This window comes from Herpailurus yagouaroundi, unplaced genomic scaffold (assembly GCF_014898765.1).
Source record: "Herpailurus yagouaroundi ecotype Mexico unplaced genomic scaffold, PumYag 28, whole genome shotgun sequence".
NCBI lineage: Eukaryota > Metazoa > Chordata > Mammalia > Carnivora > Felidae > Herpailurus > Herpailurus yagouaroundi.
Genome location: NW_024412376.1, coordinates 122,786,479 through 122,806,247, shown reverse-complemented (window position 1 = coordinate 122,806,247; position 19,769 = coordinate 122,786,479). Strand labels below are relative to the sequence as shown.

General features: G+C 42.9%; 1 protein-coding gene and 1 long non-coding RNA gene across 3 annotated transcripts in view; one reads left to right on the top strand and one right to left on the bottom strand.

Annotated features, from left to right (window-relative positions):
* HOPX (HOP homeobox) overlaps nt 1-981 on the bottom strand; it is a 31,042-nt gene extending 30,061 nt beyond the window's left edge. The window contains exon 1 of one of the 2 annotated variants that reach the window (XM_040482795.1): nt 723-981. Coding sequence is in view for 1 of the 2 variants with exons in the window: in XM_040482789.1 (XP_040338723.1) it covers nt 464-525 (62 nt within the window). In the remaining variant the exon portion in view is untranslated. Of the gene's footprint in view, nt 1-463; nt 614-722 lie in introns of those variants that run through there. The other variant, XM_040482789.1, reaches the window with a different exon arrangement.
* The window catches only part of LOC121035283 (uncharacterized), a 23,661-nt gene continuing 4,872 nt past the window's right edge, over nt 981-19,769 (top strand). Inside the window, exons 1-2 of the long non-coding RNA XR_005792832.1 lie at nt 981-1,548; nt 14,858-14,922. This is a non-coding gene — a long non-coding RNA (uncharacterized LOC121035283). The remainder of the gene's footprint in view (nt 1,549-14,857; nt 14,923-19,769) is intronic.

Here is a 19,769-nt window from a genome sequence, read left to right as displayed (position 1 = left end):
TAAGACCTTCTCACCTAAGTCATGTGGAGTGTTGTGCCTCTTTAGTCAATGATTCTTATTCCCCTTTGTTTAGCGCATTCCCCGAATACCTGGATACCCATTGTGCTCAAATATCACAAACCTATATTTCCTCAAAACCCAGAGCATGGGATTCCTTTTTACCTTAAGCAAGATCAGTGTTTGCATTGTTGTAAATTAGTATTATAAGAACCGGACCTAACAAGAAATAGCACTGCAAATTCACAATTGAACCACCTCTACTTAATCCAGAGATAGCCCCTCTTATCCCCCTATATAAAACACAGAAAAAAATTTTAATAATACTGTGTCTGATTTTAGACTGAGATGAATAATAGCAACATCAGCTTCTAAATGATAAATCCCTATGTATCTGGCACAGTCACACAAACAGTGGTTTCCAAGTGGCTTCCAGAGATAGGAGAGAGCAAGAAAAACATCTTACCTTCTGGCCAAAAGGCCAAAATGGACTCTACCTTGCTCCAAGTCCACCTCAACCCCTTGCATGTTTGCAAGGGTCTGATATACTACACCCAGCAATGTTCTCTGGCTCCCTGCTTGGGACTAACTCTTAACTTTTATTCTCCCTTTCACCTCTATGCTTCCCCAGCAGAATAGTGACTATGGGAACTATAACATTTCAGTCCAGTTTCTACACAATCTCATTCCTCTGCAATAAAGGCAAACCTCTGAAAGTTACTTACGTGGCAGTGGCAAAGACAAGCCCTGGATTTGGAAGCTGAGTTTGCTGATGCCAGCCCGCTTAAATAGCTGGGTTGGCTGACGCAGGCTGTTGATAGCACGTTTATTTACGCCTGTGAGTGCACGCTCAAGCAAGGACCTGAAAAACCTGCGGTGTGGGCAGGAGGAAGGCAGCTGAAAGTATGCCGAAGTTACATCTCTCCTGGTTATTCAAGTTTGATATGCAGGCGGTGACTTCTGAGTTTTCATGGAAGTTTCTCAGCACCACCTTCTTGTGCCTGATCTCTTTCTTAGCCAAGTAAGACTCTTCAACCAAGATTAGATGGGAGATGCTGCTGAGAGAGGAAGGAAGCAACAAAGGACCCTGAACCTCTGCACCAAGTTCCTTATTTTGAATGGGCTTCCAGTTAGATGTTGCCTCATTTTAAACCATAGGCTTGGTGAGGTTGATTTCACAGCTCTGTGGGCTGGATGCCAAGCTAAGAGCTTGGACAATTGCCCAATCGATGAAAAGTTGTTTTGTTGTGTTTTGTCTCCAGGCACAGAATGCACAAATAAAGAACAGTTATAGGGGAGGTTCAGCCTGGGATGATACAATTTTAGGTCCCCTTCAGAAACTATTTTGATTTCTTTCTTCTGCATCTGTACTTTCCTCCTGACTTCCCCTCCCCTTCCTTTGTTAATGAAATTCCTATCTAAGAGTTGAAAGATTCCCCATGAGAGCTCAAATAAAAAGCCAGTGTGTGAACAAGCCTGTGGGAAGATGCACTCCAAATGGGAGAGAGTGTGCAGTGGTTCGTGTGACCATCAGTGGAAATGTTTCTGAAGGTGAGGGTATGTGTGTGGGTGTGGGGACCTGGTTAGTCGATGTTTACCTGTATTTTTATAGCTAGATATGGCAGTTAATAGTCAATTTCAGCATGCTAAACACATTAGGTGGGTATGATTTTGAGAGGATGAAGGAAAGGAGACAGGGTTTGGTGAGATCATTTATGGGAGTATCTGTGTGTATTTGCTGGTATGTAGCACAGACTATAAGTGCCATCCAGATTTACACAGCCTATCTTCTTCACTTCACTGGAGAAAGAAAAAGCCTACTTGATTCTCTTGGGAACAGCAGCCGAATGTGAAAGAAGAACAGCAATCATTAAGAAAATTTCTTTCTCTCTTGAAAAAGGGGGTAATGGTGATAAAACATGTGTGGGAGAATAGTGGAGACAGGGGGCCTAGCCTATCCTAACCCTGGTTACCGGAAGAATTCTTTTGTTTCCTGCCTAATTCATTGCCTAACTTTTGACTGTTCTATGGCCAAATCTGGATTCTTGCCTCCCAGATTTCTTGAATGTAGTGTTTATCTCTTGTTCATCTTTTGACACCCATAGAGCCTGGCACAAATTATTATGACAGTGACAATGACGATAATGATGATAGTGTCCGGGTTTACACTTGGGGCTGATTTGCATCAATATTTAAAAAGTTGCTTCAGAATGTTTGCAACTATCCTTATTTATTTGTTTATCATTAATCTTCCAGAATGTGATTTCCATGACCTCAATGACCTTGCTTGTCTTGCCCACTCTTGTAACCCCAACACCCAGCACTGTGTCTGGTGCATAGTAGGTGCTCAACAGATCTGTGCTGTTTGCTTAGTTTCTAAATTCTTTTGAAGGCTGTGCCACCCAAAAGACAGAAGTTCTGGAATTGGCAGTCTCATCTTGAGCCACACATTTTTCTTTTGCTCTTGCATAATGTGTTGGCTTTAAGCTATTCCTCTTTATCCAGTGTATCATGGAGATGAAACTAAAAGTGGCAGAAACCATAGGGCAGTTTTTACATCACTAAGAACTCTGCAGGTATGTGGTTTCAGGTTGCTCAGTGGTGCAGTGAGGTCACCAAGAACCCAGGCTTTTTCTGCATTTCATTTTGTAGTCTTCAGTGTGAGAGCATTGCCTCCCAGCATGGTGGCAAGGTTGATACAGCAGCTTGGTGTATCACATCATTAAATGAAAAAAAAAAAAAAATCAAAGACAGGTAGGAAGGGAAATGAGCTTTCTCCTTAGTATCCCTCTATGTTTGTTAAAGAGAAAAAGCCATTAGCAGACTTCCAGTTATGTCTCCTTGTGGAGAACTGGGTCAGATGTCCACTACATGGGCTAAATCCATCATCTGCAAAGAGGAAATGAATCAGGCTGACCGTTGTTCATTTTATGGGCCCCAGGGAAGGACCTACCTTTTCCAGAAAAATTCCTGGTATCTGAACAAAATCAGGATTCAGTTAATAGGGTAGAAGTAGAACAGTGCTACCAACAATACTGCCAGTCTAAGAAATCCTTGAAAGACTGATAAGCTGAACTGCATTGGTGCGTGGGTGCCAGTCCTGGCTGTGGCAATTGTGCTTCATTCTATTGGTTCTCTATCTCCGTGTGCTTTTGTTTTTTCTTTAATGAGAAAAGCTAACTTTGACTCTTAGCAAAATTGAAGCTATTTCAACAACTCCAAATAAGGGAAGTAGCTGGTCACAGTGATTTTTTGTCTGCAGGGTTAGATTATCAGTCTGTGTCACCACTGATTTTCTCCATAACCAAGGAATTGCATATAATCTAGCAGCCTCTTCTCCCATGTCAGATGGGATTGATGATGTTGTTGATTTCTTAGAAACATTGAGTCTAATACTGCAACTCATCATAAAAAGGTTGCCACACAGTCTATGAGGGTTTTTTTAAATTTTTTTTTTAACGTTTATTTATTTTTGGGACAGAGAGAGACAGAGCATGAACGGGGGAGGGGCAGAAAGAGGGGGAGACACAGAATCCGAAACAGGCTCCAGGCTCTGAGCCATCAGCCCAGAGCCTGATGCGGGGCTCGAACTCACGGACCGCGAGATCGTGACCTGGCTGAAGTCGGACGCTTAACCGACTGCGCCACCCAGGCGCCCCAAGTCTATGAGGGTTTAAGATTCATTTCCTGTTCCTCTTCTTGTCTATTATATTTCTGTGGGATTTCCACACGTTTGCATCTATCTCTGCCTGGGAGCTCCAGCTCCTGCTTCAGGTTTGTAAACTAGAAACATATGGCTGATATTGCAATTCTCACATAATTTTTTTTTCTCTCTTTCCTGGTGATTAGCAAACTTCAAATTGACACCTGCATATGGATAATTTTGTTTTCCTGTTCTTCACTGTTCTAGATGTTTTCCTTGGTGGGCTTCAGGAACTCTTGTGTCCATTGTCACAGATCAAGAGAATTAGGACAGAGGATGCCGTGAGCTAGATGTTAAGCTCCAAGAAAAGAACAATGTATGGGAAATGGTAGGTGCTCCATAAGTGTTTGTTGAGTGACTGGAAGAATGGTAGAAAGGAAAGAGGATGGTCTTCTGAATCATGCAGGCTTAGATTCCAGTCCCACCTCTGCTACTTACCATCTCTATGAGCCAGAGCAAGTTATAAAACTTCTCTCAGACTCAGTTTCCTCATCTATAAAATAGGAATGATGATGCTTAACTCATAGGTTTGCCATAAGGACTAGAGATATTACATGTAGAGCACTTAGCATAATGCCTAGAACATAGCATATGCTTAATAAATGGTAATGGTTACACTATGAAGCCCAAGTCATTTGTAAGACCTACACATGGTAGGCACAAAATAGTGAACCTAAACCCCCAAGTGCTACAGCAAACAGGAGTGTTTGGAAGAGCTACATAGAAGGCAGTGATACCTGGACAGTGAGGCAACTACTCTTTTTCTACTCAAAACCACAGATCACCAAAGTGCACAGGCCCATTTGATGACTGAGGAGCGTACAATGATAGAGGGAGAGAAAAGCGATTCCCTGGGGAATAGAAAACTACCAAAGACATTTAAGAAAATTTGTCATAAGGGATATAAACCTCCCAAGGGCCAAATCTGACTTGTACAGAAACAAGTTAGGAAGAGGGGTAACCAGAGCATAGAAGCATACCTGCTGAAAGTTCTGCCCCCAAGGTGTGAACTTGCAGACAGAGAGACTGAGAATCTCATCCCATGTGCAGATGGTGTGGAAGTGCTGACTCCCAGCCCCTTCCTGGGTCTAGCCTAGCTGGGAGGCAAATAGGGGAAGTAGCAGAGGATCAGCAATGACAGATAACTTGGATGCAGAAAAGGATGTCGGCTAACCTAGGTAGGAGATGTTTCCCTTGTCTGCTCCTGACAGGAGGTTCCACAAGTTCCCTGGTGAGGAGGGACTGGGAGTTCTAGCACAACCACACTCTGTAGTCTTTATAGTTTGCTGTAGACTGGTCATGATTACGTCACTCTTTCAGTGAGCTGTAGGTATTTCATTCCAAGTGTGGGTTCCATCATCTTACCTAATCCACCTGTTGTCCTTGTGGAGTCCCGAGTCAGTGGATGGCTAGGACTTAGGATGCTGTGGCCCATTCACAGCACCCACTGCAGAAGGTGCCTGGGGAAGGCTGTTTCGACTGGTGTGGTCCATGTCACCTTTGCTCTTTGATTTGAAAATCACAATTTTTTTTCACTCGAATTTGTTTCGCCCAGAGTCTAATGAACAAGGAGGTCACAAGCACTGTTTCCCCTAGAAACCCCATTTATGCTATTGGTCAGAGGAGGGGAAGGCCCTTGTAATGGGGAGCATTGACCATCTATGGAAGGAGGGGGAGGGGGCATCAGTCCTCACCCACCAAAGCTCTGAATGCCTCTACCTCAGCTCCTTTCCCTCAGCATTAGGACTCACTGCTGCCAGCAGGAGCTGTGGGGTGACATTCTCAAGAGGGGTGGGGGTGGAGCCTCACCTACGAGGCAGCTCTTCCATGAGTGACAGGAAGGTATTGCAGGTTGGGGCCACCTCAGCCTGATTGTCATCCCCTAACATACAGAGTGAGGAAAGAGAGTCCCCACGCCCATGAAGTTTCAGGGATGGGCCTTGTGCTTTTAGAAAGCAGCGGGTGGGGAGCTAGGGTGAAAAAAAAAATCAGTCGGTAAAAACTTGCCTGACTGGGCATCAAACACAGGCACAGTCCATGCTACCAAGCACCACACAGCAAGACCTTTGTGGCCACTTCTCAGGGTGAAGACCTAAGCAGGAGGGGAAGAGTAGGTCCCACCTCCCCATGGGTACCCCCATGCCAAGTTCCATCTATGTGAGATACTTGAGTTCTGTGAATGATTTTACCTGGAAACAAAGAGGAAGAAGAAAGGAGAAAGGGGAGCTAACAAAAATATAGAGCTTGAGGACAAACCAAAAAACAACCAAAAATTCATGTTTGACACAGTGGAGTAAGGGTTTGAAAAATACTTTGGGCTAACATTGTGGATTAGCTGAAGAAGGGAGAGAAGAGGTTTGATTAGCAGCTACAGACCTTTTCCTTCCTGCACCCTCCTCTCCACCTCAGAGGTGCCAGAGTGGACTCGGCATGTGACTCCAGAAGTTCTCATCTCCTCTCCATGCCTCAGCCCTTGTCTGTGTGAGGAGGGAGTCGAACTAGATGATCCCTCTGAGGTCCTTTCTGTTTTAATCTTCTGCCCTCCAAGGGGAGATAGTCAGGGGCCACTGGGTGGAGAGGAGGGACCCCTAGCAGCCACAGGGAAGGATGGATCCCGCCACTTAGGGCTGAGAGAAATAAAGGAAAGCATCAGTGGATAGGTAAAACCTGAGAAACTGTTAGGACACTGAAATACTCCACTCACTAACATTCAGAGACTCCCTAGTCCTCCTCCTCAACAACCTGGGCCTCCCCAAACCTGCTGGGATCCAGCAATTAGAGGGTATCATCTGGCACTATGTGTGTGTGTGTATGTGTGTATCACGGGAACAACCAGAACTCAGTTCCAGCTACAATGCTTCAAGCATGTGTTTGGTTTTCCAATGCAGTCCAGGGAGTCATTCTGAAAGAGAACGCCCCGAGGTAGGGGAGATTTGGGAGATGGGGTTAGGCAGGTGGGTGAAGAAGGGAAGGAGGGAGGGAGGAAGGAACTGTATGTATATCATTCCCTGAAAAAAAAATGTCAAAAGGTGTTGATTTCTGCTTTTGGCAAAATTATGCTATAGTCTGAGTTTGTTCACGAATTCAGCCCAGTTCTACTCTGCACATTTCAGCAATGCTCCTCCCTCCTCCATGGCCTTCTCTGAGGTTTCCATAATGAGGCCCTGGCAAGGCAGTGGGCAATGATTTAAGGCCACTTGTAAAATGGCTTCTGATGTGGTGAATTACATAAATGGTGATGTTCACTCTTGAATCTGACTTTTACCTCTCTGGAGAGTCAGCTCCTGGACTAGTCTGTCCAGTGGGTTCTGAGTGACCTGCAAGAGAGCCTGGTTTCCTGAGTTGATTTCCCAAAGATGACACTGATGAGGGAGCAAAAGGCAAGCTGAGGGTAAAACACAAGCTAACATCCTGCAACACCCCCTCAGCCTCCCATGGGGGTACGTGTGACATTCCTCAGGCACTCCTGGCTGCCCAAGAAAAAAGGAAAGGGAAAAACAAATGGTCAACCAATAGACATCACAGTCATGTGGGACATGAATCTCTATCAGTTTGCAACTGTCTTAATGACTTAGAAGAAAAAAAAAGCAATCTTATCAAGAGCCAGACCTCCAGAAACCTATAGATTCAATTCCCTGGGGCCCTAACGCCATCCTCCCCTTCATAGGATAGAAAACCTTACGTAATCAGTCACTGCTCACAACCCCAGTGCAGCTCTTTCTGCCCACAGGTCCTGTCTCTGTGCTTTAATAAAACCACTTTTTTGTACTGAAGAATTCTTTGACCATTAGCTCCCAAACCCCAACATTTCACATCAATACCAATGACTTTGTTCTCTGACTCAAAGGGAAATAAACTCTGCATTTTTCATGGTGCTGCCAGTAGATTGCCCATTTGTCCCAAGGCCAAATCTCAGTCTGAGAAGAATTTAGGGTGGTACTAGGGTTCAGAGGGAAGGCTCTGGAGACAGTGTGGATCTAGCTCAGCCTATGGTGACCAACTTTCCTGGTTTTCCTAGAACTGTCCTGGTTTAGCACTGGAAGTCCCATGTCCTGGAAAACCCCCAGTCCTGGGCAAACAAGGATGGTTTGTCAACCTATCCTAGTTTTCTCACATCGTCGCCAGTAATTTAACCTCTTTGAACCTTAGTTTCCTCATATGTGAAATGAAAATAATGATCACAACCTCATGCAATATTTGAGGAGTAGGATTGATACCCACTCAAAGATTGTTCAGGAAGAAAAGAGAGGATTAGGTGACAAAAGTAATGTGTTTCTGCCTCTGTTCCAAGGAGTAGATGTCTCCTCTCCTCAATGTGTTTTGACTTTTCCAAGTGAAGGTGTGAGCACAACACTTGAGGATTCTGTAACAATCCAGAAAGCCTTGCAGGTCTTAGCTAATGCAGAAATCCCAGCTAATGCAGAAGGCTGGATTAAGGCCTCTTCTAGCTAGCTCTGTGATTATCTGATTAAGTGTAAATGGCAGAGGCAGCTGCCTACTTGCAGAAGTCACCTTTAGCAGCTACCATTTAGGAGTCACAAATAAGGGATTATGAAGCCTTTTCTTTTCAGCTTCCTTGTTACCCCTCAGCTATTGTGTGCAGAGATTCTTAACTAATAGCCATTTTCTGAGTGACTATTTCCCAGTAACTACTCTTTCAGGGCTGAAAAAGGAAAAGAAGTTAATATTTTCAAAAGACTCCCTTGCAAGCCATTTTCAGCCGAAGAGTGAATTTCACAGGCATCTTATTCCCTGGCAGTAAAGCCTGAAGGCTGTCTTGGAGACCAGAAGCAGCAAGTAAGAACTCTGATAACAAAGAGAGGCAAGGGAATTATTTATTCAAATGCCCTGATAGAAGAAGGCTTTAGTCAAAGACACCATAGAAAACAAGCTGCAGGCTGATAGGGAGTGTTTGGAACATGAAGGTGTCAAAAGGATCCAGTATTTTTCTGAACAGAAGGAAATGACTGGGGAAAATGGTCCTTCATAGTTGAGCAGAGCTATGTCAGCACTAAGGACAGGAGGGGGCTCTTATTAGGAAGATGCCAAAAGCTGGAGATTATTCAAAGTGCAAATATCTTTACCATCCCAGCCCTCCCACCCCACCACAAATGAAGTCAGATTCATTTAGAATTAGTGCCAGATTCTGGTTGAAACTAGAAGTTTGCAGAAGTTGGAAAATTCAACATGCCAGACTCTGGCGCCAGTGATAACTAACTAGTTCATGTCCAAGGCAGTTGATGGCACAATTTTACATAATTAGGACATGTTTGGGAGGAGAGGAAAAAAAGACTCTCCGATCAGGAATTTACTGACTTACATAAACATTAGTGTGATCGCTGGCTTCAAATTCTATGGTACCACCTTCATATTTACATTCTAAATTAATGAGGGGCAGAATGCCAAGGACAGCAATACTGCCGGCTTTCACAAAACTGCCCACCAGACTCTGGGGAAACCTGCCAACTAGATGGTTCTAGGTTACCAAGCTGTCTTTTCTCCTGCGTTTTCTAACCCTTAAAGAAAATTAAATTCTGAAACAGTTAATTCAAAAGTCAAGAAATTTGATTATCTGAATAATGCATTAAGGTATGACTGTTAAACCATTGCTGCATAATAAATCACTACAAAGCTTAGTGACTTAAATTAACCATTATCATTTTATTACCTCTTCCAGTTTCCATGGTCAGGAATTCAGGGAGGGCTCAGTGGGGAGATTCTGGCCTGAGGTCCTTTATATGGTTGCAGTCAGACAGTGGCTGGAGCTTGAATAGCAGAGGAGTTGGGAGAAGCTACAATCTTGCTGAGTATCTGTCTCAGTAGTCTCAGGGTCTCTCCATGCAGGCTCTCCACAAGCATTGGTTGAGCTTCCTCACAACATGGCAGCCTCCGGGCAGCTAAGTTCTTCAGTGCAAGTAGTTCAGCCCCTAAGGCAGCAGAATCAACTTTTATGACATGGCCTTAGAAGTCATGTAGCATCACTCCTACCACATTCTGTTGGTTCCAAGTGAGTCACAAACCCACCTAGACTCAAGGGGAATTAGTGGAGAATTGTTAATTCTTAATGGAGAAATGGCAAGGTTCCAGAAGAGCAATGTGGGATGGGGGATATTGTGGCCATCTTTGAAAAATACAACATGCCATAAGATATGAATAACTGATGATCATAATCTTTAAATTTTTATATTTTAAGAAAATAATGTTAACTCAATAAATCTCTTAATTAGTGAAATATATACTGAAGAACATAGTGTTAACTACCTTCAACCCCTTCTTCTCCACATTACTTCTCATTCTATAGGGTCAAACAACTGGGTGTAATGATGTACTAGTTTTCTGGGGGGGGGGGGGCACCATAATAAAATACCATAAACTAGGGAGCTTACACAACAGAAATTTATTGTCTCCCAGTTCTGGAGGCTAGAAGTTTCAGATAATGGTGTCAGTAGGGTTGATTCTTCCTGAGGACTCTAACAGAATAACTGTTTCATGCCTCTCCCTTAGCTTCTGGTGGTTTGCTAGAACTCATTGGTGTTCCTTGCCTCATAGAAGTGCCTCTCCCATTTCTGCCTTCATCTTCACATGGTATTCTCTCTGATGCATATGTCTCTGTCCAAATTTCCCTTTAAAAAATGTTTATTTATTTGTTTGTTTGTGTATTCATTTATTTATTTTGAGAGAGAGCAAGAGAAACAGTGTGAGTTGGGGAGAGGCAGAGAGAGAGGGAGACCCAGAATCCCAAGAAGGCTCTACATTCAACATGAAGCCTGACATGGGGCTCAATCCCACAACTGTGAGATCATGACCTGAGCTGAAATCAAGAGTCAGATGCTTAACTGACTGAGCCACCCAGGTGCCCCCAAATTTCCTCTTTTTATAAGGACACCAGTCCTATTGGATTAGGGGCTCACCCTACTGTAGTGTGGCTTCATCTTAACTAATTATATCTACAATGACCTTATTTCCAAATAAGGTTGCCTGCTGAGGCACTGGGGTTAGGACTTCAACATGAATTTGGGGAAGGAATTCAACCCACAGCATGTCTCTTATTTTTTGAAGGGAGGAGCTTCTTTTGATATGGTTTCTTATAGTATCAATTGGAGAGTAGAACCCAATCACAGGTACAATTTTCAAACTTTATATCTAGCTTCTCCTTTCCATGGCCCTTGCCATTCTCTCCTATCTCCTAAACACCTTCTTCAAATTTTAAGTAAAGGTTTCCATTAAAGCTATTAATGCCATTAGAGTATTTTAGGATTAAATGTGTTTTTTATTAAAATGTCATTAAATAAATAAATAAATAAATTTAAATGTCATGATCAGATGTTGGTTATGAAGTCTCATTCCCTCCCAAATTTTCTATAATCCTAATGCCACTTGTTATATAACTTCAAATTGCATAGGATTTTTCAAAACTTTATTCTCCTTGGAGCCTGGGCCTCACCTATGCAGCAACTTAGTTCATTTAAGGAGGTTCAAAGAGCAATTTATTGACTTGGGGAATTTGAGATTGTTCTCTGTCAGTATTGTGCAGACATTTAAAAATGTATTTCCTTTGGATGTTTAAAGCAAAAAGAAAGACAGGCACATCCTGCTACCTCATTAGAGAAGCCACATGTCTTTGGCTTTCTTGACCTAGCACTTATCTTGTACTTGATGTTTTCAAAATACCATCCAATCATTAAACAGCCAGTTCCCACAACATCTTTGTGAGATGTGAGGATTGTTTCCATTTTTAGTAAAGGAATTTGAAACAAAAAGAAAAGGTGACCTGTGCAAGGCAGTATAACAAATCAGGACTGGACCCAAATGTCTGCCATTTCATGAACTAAAACTTTGTTTTTGAAAACCAAGGGACAGGGGCGCCTGGGTGGCGCAGTCGGTTAAGCGTCCGACTTCAGCCAGGTCAGGATCTCGCGGTCCGTGAGTTCGAGCCCCGCGTCGGGCTCTGGGCTGGTGGGGCTCTGGGCTCGTGGCTCGGAGCCTGGAGCCTGTTTCCGATTCTGTGTCTCCCTCTCTCTCTGCCCCTCCCCCGTTCATGCTCTGTCTCTCTCTGTCCCAAAAATAAGTAAAAAAACGTTGAAAAAAAAATTAAAAAAAAAAAAAAAAAGAAAACCGAGGGACAGATTTTCATGACCACATCCCTTTCACCTCTTCCCAGAAGCCAAATGCCCTCTTTCCCCTTTGCTGTGAAGTCACTGGAGGAGCATCAGGTGAGGCAGGAGTTAGCAGACACAAGGACACCCCGTGGAGAGTCTCAGAAATCATAAGGGGAACCTTTGGGATATGAAGCCCCAGTCAGCAGGTGGGCATATCAATGCAATCTCTTTTGTGCCTGCTGGGTGGTGAGATCAGGGAGATTCAGGATATATATCAATAATAAAAATGGTATGGAAGGTGTTCCTTCTAGTCTTAGAAAACTAATCTTCTTGATCAGAATCTGTATTGGAAACAAGCCCTCTGAAATTCTTTGGTCTAGTCTTAAGCCAACAAACCGTAACAGCAAACTTGGAGGACTTTCCCAAATTCTAGGAAGGTGCTGCAGGACAGAATCCCAGACCTCTTATATGGCTGCCTCCCCAGGAAGACTGGTAACCACCATAATGTCCTCTAGTATTTCCAGAGTTCTCTGATGAAAGAAGATTGCAGATCATCGGCTGGTCCTATATCTGAGTGAAGGGAAAGTGAAGGCATGCAAATTAGCTTATTTAAGATAATTCAAGACCCCACCTAGACTAGCATTTTGCTCTTAGGCAGGCCATTGAAGCAAAAAGCAAATCCAAATCACATTCTCCTCTCCCAAGGTACCAAGCATACCCTTCCCCCCCCCCTTTTTTTTAAGTCTTTCATTTCAAAGCTGTGATTGCCTGTTTACTTGGTAGAAGTATAGCTACTAAGATATGTTTTGCCTTGATTATGGGATACTCAGGTGGAATAGTATATGACGTGGGCCTCTTCCTAAGCAAGAATAGAAGTTGAGGCTTCCCATCTTCATACCAAATGCCATGCTGGTCCTGCACACCTGAATTCTAAGCACAAGGATCTAAGCATTTAGGTCTATTTTCATAAGCCATACTAGGAAATGCATTCTATCTCTCATTTCATCTTAGTTTAGATTTTCAGGTATAAAACTTCTACATTTACAATGTTTATTATTTATACATATCTTAATGATTTTTTAAAGAGTTTTTTACTATGAGGTACTTCAAATCTTTTTTTGAAAATAATGTAAACATGGTAGTAATAACAAATAAAATACATTTAAAAATCAGTATAATATTCAACACTGAGAATTTCCTTAAAAATCAGTGTGTTTTGGGGTACCTGGGTGGCTTGGCTCAGGTCATAATCTCACAGTTTGTGGGTTTGAGCCTGCTTGGAATTCTCTCTGCCTCTCTCTCTCTTCCCCTCCCCTACATTCTCTCTCTCTCTGTCTTTCAAAATAAATAAATAAACATTTTTAAAAAATCAGTGTGTTTGGGGACACCTGGGTGGCTCAGTCATTTGCCCACTCCCACTCTGTCTCTCTCTCTCTCAAAAATAAACATTTAAAAGAAATCAGTGTGGGGGCACCTGGGTGGTTCAGTCAGTTAAGCGTCCGACTTTGGCTCAGGTCATGATCTCATGGGTTGGAGCCCCACGTCAGGCTCTGTGCTGACAGCTCAGAGCCTGGAGCCTGCTTCGAACTCTGTGTCTTCCTCTCTCTCTGCTCCTCCCCCACTCACTCTGTCTCTTTGTCTCTCTCAAAAATAAATAAACATTTAAAAAAATTTTTTTAAAGAAAAGAAAAGAAATCAGCATGTTTGTCCACAGGTTGACTAGAAAACACTGGTAAAAGATAACTAGTTCTGATATTTTTCTGGGACACACTATACTGCCATACTGGAAATTAAGATACTGAAATCTCTGTATGAATTGTTTAAAGTCACTGCCCTGAACCTCCTGAGGACCTACCACAGGCACTGAACTCTGCACTTCCCTCTGGGACCTCTCCCTCATTCACCTTCTCCAGGATCTAGCTACCAAAGGGGCCCTAAAGGACCAACTTCAAGCTATGACCAGTAGCCATTCTCTCATATTGGTAGTCTAGCCAGTCTGGCTATGTAGTTTTATATTCCCCTTACAGGGACTGTTTTTGCTACTCTTGCATCCTTTCAGTGTATATAATAGCTTTACATTAATTGTTTGCAAACAATATTCTTTTAAGGGCCAGGTAGTGGTGAAGACTACAGATTCTGAAGCTGGACTGCTTGGGTTCAAGCTCTGGTTTAGCCTTATATTGGTCCCTGGGACGTTAGCAAGTTCTGCATCTACTTCATACCTCATTTCCTCATCCATGAGTTGGAGGTAATCGTGGTATCTCTCTCATAGGATTGTTGTGAGGAATGAATAGTGAATGTAACTCAAGCAGTTAGAAGGGTGTCCATAGTAAGCTCAACACATTAGCCATATTACTAAGCACCTACTATGAGCCAGGCGCAGTACTAAATGCTTTGTGTTTGTTATCTAATCCCCCCAGTACCCCCATCAAATAGGTATTTTCATACCTATTTTAAAGAGAACTGAATCTGGGCACCTGGGCAGCTCAATCAGTTAAACGTTTGACTCTTGAATTCAGCTCAGGTCATGATCTTACAGTTTGTAAGTTCGAGCCCTGCATCGGGCTCCGTGCTGCAGGTGTGTATCTTGCTTGGGAATCTCTCTCCCTGGCTCTCTGCCCCTCCCCCACTCATGTGTGTGTACTTTCTCTCTTTCTCTCAAAATAATTAAATAAACTTAAAAAAATTTTTTTTTTAATTTTTTTTTTCAACGTTTATTTTTTATTTATTTTTGGGACAGAGAGAGACAGAGCATGAACAGGGGAGGGGCAGAGAGAGAGGGAGACACAGAATCAGAAACAGGCTCCAGGCTCTGAGCCATCAGCCCAGAGCCCGACGCGGGGCTCGAACTCACGGACCGCGAGATCGTGACCTGGCTGAAGTCGGATGCTTAACCGACTGCGCCACCCAGGCGCCCCCAAAAATTTTTAATTTAAAAAGAGAACTGAATCTCAAAGTACTGAGAAATGTACTTAATGTTACCATGCTGGTGATGGATACAGCAGATTTAAATTCCTAGCTCTTTGACCCAAAGTCTATCCTTTCTCTTCTGACCTAGAGTCTTCCCTGATGGAAGTAACACTTGGCAGCGTAGAAGAAAAAGAAGATGGCTGTCTGGTCCAGGTAGCTTTGGTGAATACCAACTATGTGGAGATGCTCAGTGGATCCACAGAGATCTTGCAAAGGATGGATAGCAAATGGAGTCCTCTCTGACTGGAAGTCCCAGAGCTTTGATTTACAGCAATGTTCTCCCATCACCCCAGCTTTGGCAGGCATCCCTGACCCCTCCCATTCCCTGGCTCTCAGACCTAGTCATCAAGCCCCTCAATTCTGCTCCAGTGGTATCTCTCACATCCCTGCTGTTCCATCCATGCCTTGTGCTAACACTCCATTTCAAGTTCTCATTACCTCATGTCTAGATCATTTCAAAAGCTTAACTAGAGTCCCAGCCTCCGAGTCTGTAAGTCACCCCTCCCACAATCACCACATTATTCCTAAAGAAACTGCTTCCATCACATGATTTCACCGTTCAACCCCCTCCTTCCCCACACATCCCCTGTGACTACCCAGTGTCTGCCGATTATAGTTCAGCTATTCAGAAGGAAGTTCAAACTCCTTCTTAATCTAATTCTAATCTTCATTTCCAAAGTGCTTTCTCAGGATTCCTCTGATTTAGCCAAGATTGCTTTCTTATTATTCCTTTATCATGCTATTTCCTTTCCCACCTCCAAGCCTTACCCACTCCATTCCTCATGCCTGGCACATCCTCCTCTACTCTTCTAAATCCTGTGTGTCCATCATAACCCAACTTGGACACCCTCTCCAGTGTGACACCTTCTGTGCCCACTCCAGGGAAGTTGATGTTCTCTTTTATCTTACACCTCTCATTTGACACCTAGACCCCATTGCTTTACATTACAAATTTGCTCTTTGGTGATACATGCTCTGTTTTCCCAGCTACCTTGTGACCATCTCACAGTGAAGGGAGTGAAGGAGATGAATGGTGGGAGGGTTTTGACAGGGAGGTGATGATGGTAGAGTCTGGTGGTTAGGCCTTTGGGCTGGGTTTGAATCACAGCTCTGCACTAACTACCTAACTAGGCAATCATTGCCAAGACCCCTAATCTCTCAATGTCCCCATCTATGAAATAAGGACAACGACTGTCCCTTCCTCATAGAACTATTGTGAAAATTAAATGAGTTGATATTTCGAGAGCCCTTATCCAGGGCCTGACACATAGATAAAGCTCAACTAATATTATTTATTATTACTTTCATTATTGAACCAAAAGAGTTTATAATGTGCTAGACTCCAAATAAATGACCTTCTTTAATATGTATGGGCCCCCTATGAGGTAATAGATCATGCCCTAGCTATGGAGCCTGCTGAGCAGCCCTGAACTGTATTTCCATGAGAGAGAAATACACCCCAGTAATGTTTAAGCCATGTTTATTTATTTTTTAAGTTTATTTATTTTTATTTATTTTAAGAGAGAGAGAGAGCATGAGAGTGGGGAAGGGGCAGAGAGAGGGGGAGAGAGAGAATCCCAAGCAGGCTCTGCACTGTCAGCACAAAGCAGGGCACAGGACTTGAAATCACAAACCATGAGGTCATTATCTAAGCCAAAATTAAGAGTCGGATGCTTAACCATTTGAGCCAGGTGCTGCTAAGCCATGTTTAATGTCCCTGTTGCAACAGAACCTAATTCTAACAGGTACAATTCCTGTTATTCTGGTGCTGGAATTAGAAGTACTTCTCTCTGGTGGCCCTTAGGAACTTTATTTCTAGTATTCAAAAAATTCTATTAGGAGGGAATGACCCAATTTAAGTCTTTCTCACATTGGTCGGCTTTCTCTTTAGAAGCAGGATATGACACTGAAGAATAAAGAAAGAGAAACAGATACGGATTCTTTCTAAACAGGTGGGGAGGAGGAAGGCTAGGACTAAACTCAGGGATCCTAGGCTGACACCACCCATAACACCTGGGGGATGCTGGGGCAGGTGCAATTTCACTGTTAGCAAAGTCTCTTCAGAAAATCGCATGGATGTTTCGAGCTGTGTAGATCCTGAGTCCAGCCTCAAGCCAGAAACATGTCTGGAGCTAGCTCTGTGTTTTGTTTTGTTTGTTTGTTTGTTTGGTTTTTTTTTGGTTACGATTTAGTAATTTGCTTTAAGTCATGACCTTGATTTGTCCTTTATGCATTTACAGCTAAGAAATGAAGAAAAATAAAACATAAAAAGACTAGGTAGGTGCCCAAGTCAGTGGCTCAACACCACCTCAACCCACCTCCCTCTTGCTTGTTGGAAGAGTTTGTCCTTTCAACAGAGCTGTGAGTTCCAGCTACTCACATTCTCAAATTCCCTGTAGCTACAGCATAGACATGAGATCTAATTTAGTCTAATTGACCTGTATAGCCTGCTAAGGGTCTGATAGGAAATTCCTTCTCCACTGAATATAATCTTGTTAACACAGGATGTCAACTACTACAGCCATCTTATTAGTGTGAGGTAGACAGGGTTAAAATACTAAGGAAGGCAAACTCAAGAGATGGAAAATATCTTGATCCTGATGACATCATTGATCCAACCTTTTAAAATTAGACTGAGTCTGGAGTGCTTGGGTGGCTCAGTCAGTTGAGCATACAAGTCTTGATTTCTGCTAAGTCATGATCTCAGTGTTGTGGGATCAAGCCCAGCATCGGGCTCTGCACTGAGCATGGAGCCTGCTTGGGTCTCTCTCTCTCTCTCTCTCTCTCTCTCCCCCCCCCCACCTCCCCTACTCATATGCTCTCTCCCTCTCTAAAAAAAAAAATCTTAAAAAAATGGACTTAAAAAAACAAATCTTAAAAAGAATATAAAAAATCTAAAAAAAATCTTAAAAAAATGGACTGAATCCAACTTATTGACATGTGAAGTAATAAATGTCTTTATGTTTAATTAATTATGGTTAGATATTCTGTTACTTGTAGCAAAAAGCATCCTTACTGATGCAGTGGCCAAAAACATTTTAATATTCAAAGCTGTAATGCTCTATCTCTATAGGTTATCCTAGTCAAAACAAATATATCTCACCCTTGCTAGCATGTTATTTCCCCATTTTTTAACTGGAGACAGGCTAGGGAAATATACTATCTCCACTTTATGGAAGATTATGAAGTTAGGTAATCTGCATTTGAAACCTGGCTTTACCTCTGTGACCTTTGTCAAATTAACATTTCCATGCCTCAGTTATGTCATCCATTAAATGGGAAAAATAATCATCCTGCCTCATAGAACTGGATCAAATGAGCTAATACATAGAAAATACTTAGAACAGTGCCTGGCCCACAGCAAGTCATTGATCACTTTATACTAGCTTTGCTTTCATCCCCCCAGCAATGTGCCCTTCCATAGGTTTCCAAAGCATTTCGCTGTCACACTTTCACCTACATTTTCCTTTGCCAAGCATTTCTGGGAATAGCTGAAATGTGGGACAGACAGCTCAATCCTCTTTTAGCATGCATACCACAAGATCATCAGAAAAGAAGTTTGACTAGCAGAAAGTAACAAATATCTTGTCTGGAAACACTATGGAGAATCCCAAATTCCCTTCACTCCCCAAATCCCATGCTCTGGATGTACTTGACCGCATGCACTGAGACAGAGATGGCAAGGACTCCTTGGGTTTGATTTTCCCACAGGCCTCTGGGGTGTGCCCTTAGCACTGAACATGTCTCTCATAGATCTATAGCTCTAGGGAATAGAAATAGGAATCCCCCCCCCATGCTCTTATATCACTATCATTTTTACTTTTTTACCTGCCATTTCTTCCCTTCTTGAGCTTTTTTTTTTTTTTTTTTTTTTTTGCTGGACCAAGAATCTCATTTTGTCTTTTTCTCTTGGGAGACTTTTTCCCCATCAACCCATGATTGTACATCCCTTGTCTGGCTACCACCCACCAGGGACTCAGAGTCTGTTTCAGCTTCTTACATCTGCATTATGTTTGTCAATGGAGGTCGGCTTTCAGCCAGTACTTCTGTATATCTAATCTGTAGAGCCCTTGGCAGCTTCCAAAATACTTGGGCCCAAGTTATTTAATCCTCACAAATATCTTGTGTGGTGCATGTTTTTACTCCAAACCTGACTCCTTGAGCCTTTATCCTCTTCCTGTAGAGATCAAGGGCAGGGGGGAGATGAGACAAAAATATTTCACTTTTTTTGCAGTATAGGTTTGGAGTGATAAGGACTTCACCCAGGTTTACCGCAGCCAGGAGTGATTCAGGAGGAGAGAAATCCTGTGAAGTCCACCAGAAACTCGAAAACTTGGCTTTTGAAGGAACAACAAACACCTGATACTTCTTTGGGGAGAAGGATCAGTTTCTGACATCTAACTGGTGGTCCAATACGGAATTGAGGGAGAAGGAGGAAGAGGCTCTGGAAACTTGTTGGCATACCAAAGTACTTCCTGACATGAAATCTTTTACCTTTTGTAGGAGACCAAAGAAGCACAATGTTTGGCCCCCTTCAGATTCAAGATGTTCTATTGATTTATTTATCAGAGAGCCCCTCAAACATTTATATTGGCAATGACTAGGCTAGAAACTGACCCACCCTGTCTCCTTGGGGGGGTGGTTCAGATTCTCTGTGAACAGTTGATGCCCAGGTGAGGTTTCCCTGAACAGGACTGCAGGTTTGTTGAGCTCTGGTTGCTGCGTTCCAGAAGGTAGGAGGAAATGGAGGCCTCTGTGTGTGGCCTGGTACCACACAGCTCTGCCATCTCAGTATCTGTCTGAGCTGCCAGACTCTTGGAAAAGTTCCTTTGATTTCTTCAATTGTATTCAGTGCCAGGTTGGGAGGCCTAGAGAGGGGCCTGGGGCCCAACCATTGTGCTAACCAGAGCAGTACCAAGTGACAAATCTATGCTGCTCTTTCTTTCTTTTTTTTCTTTTTCTTTTCTGCCTTCCAGGAAGATTACTATAAAAAAAACAAA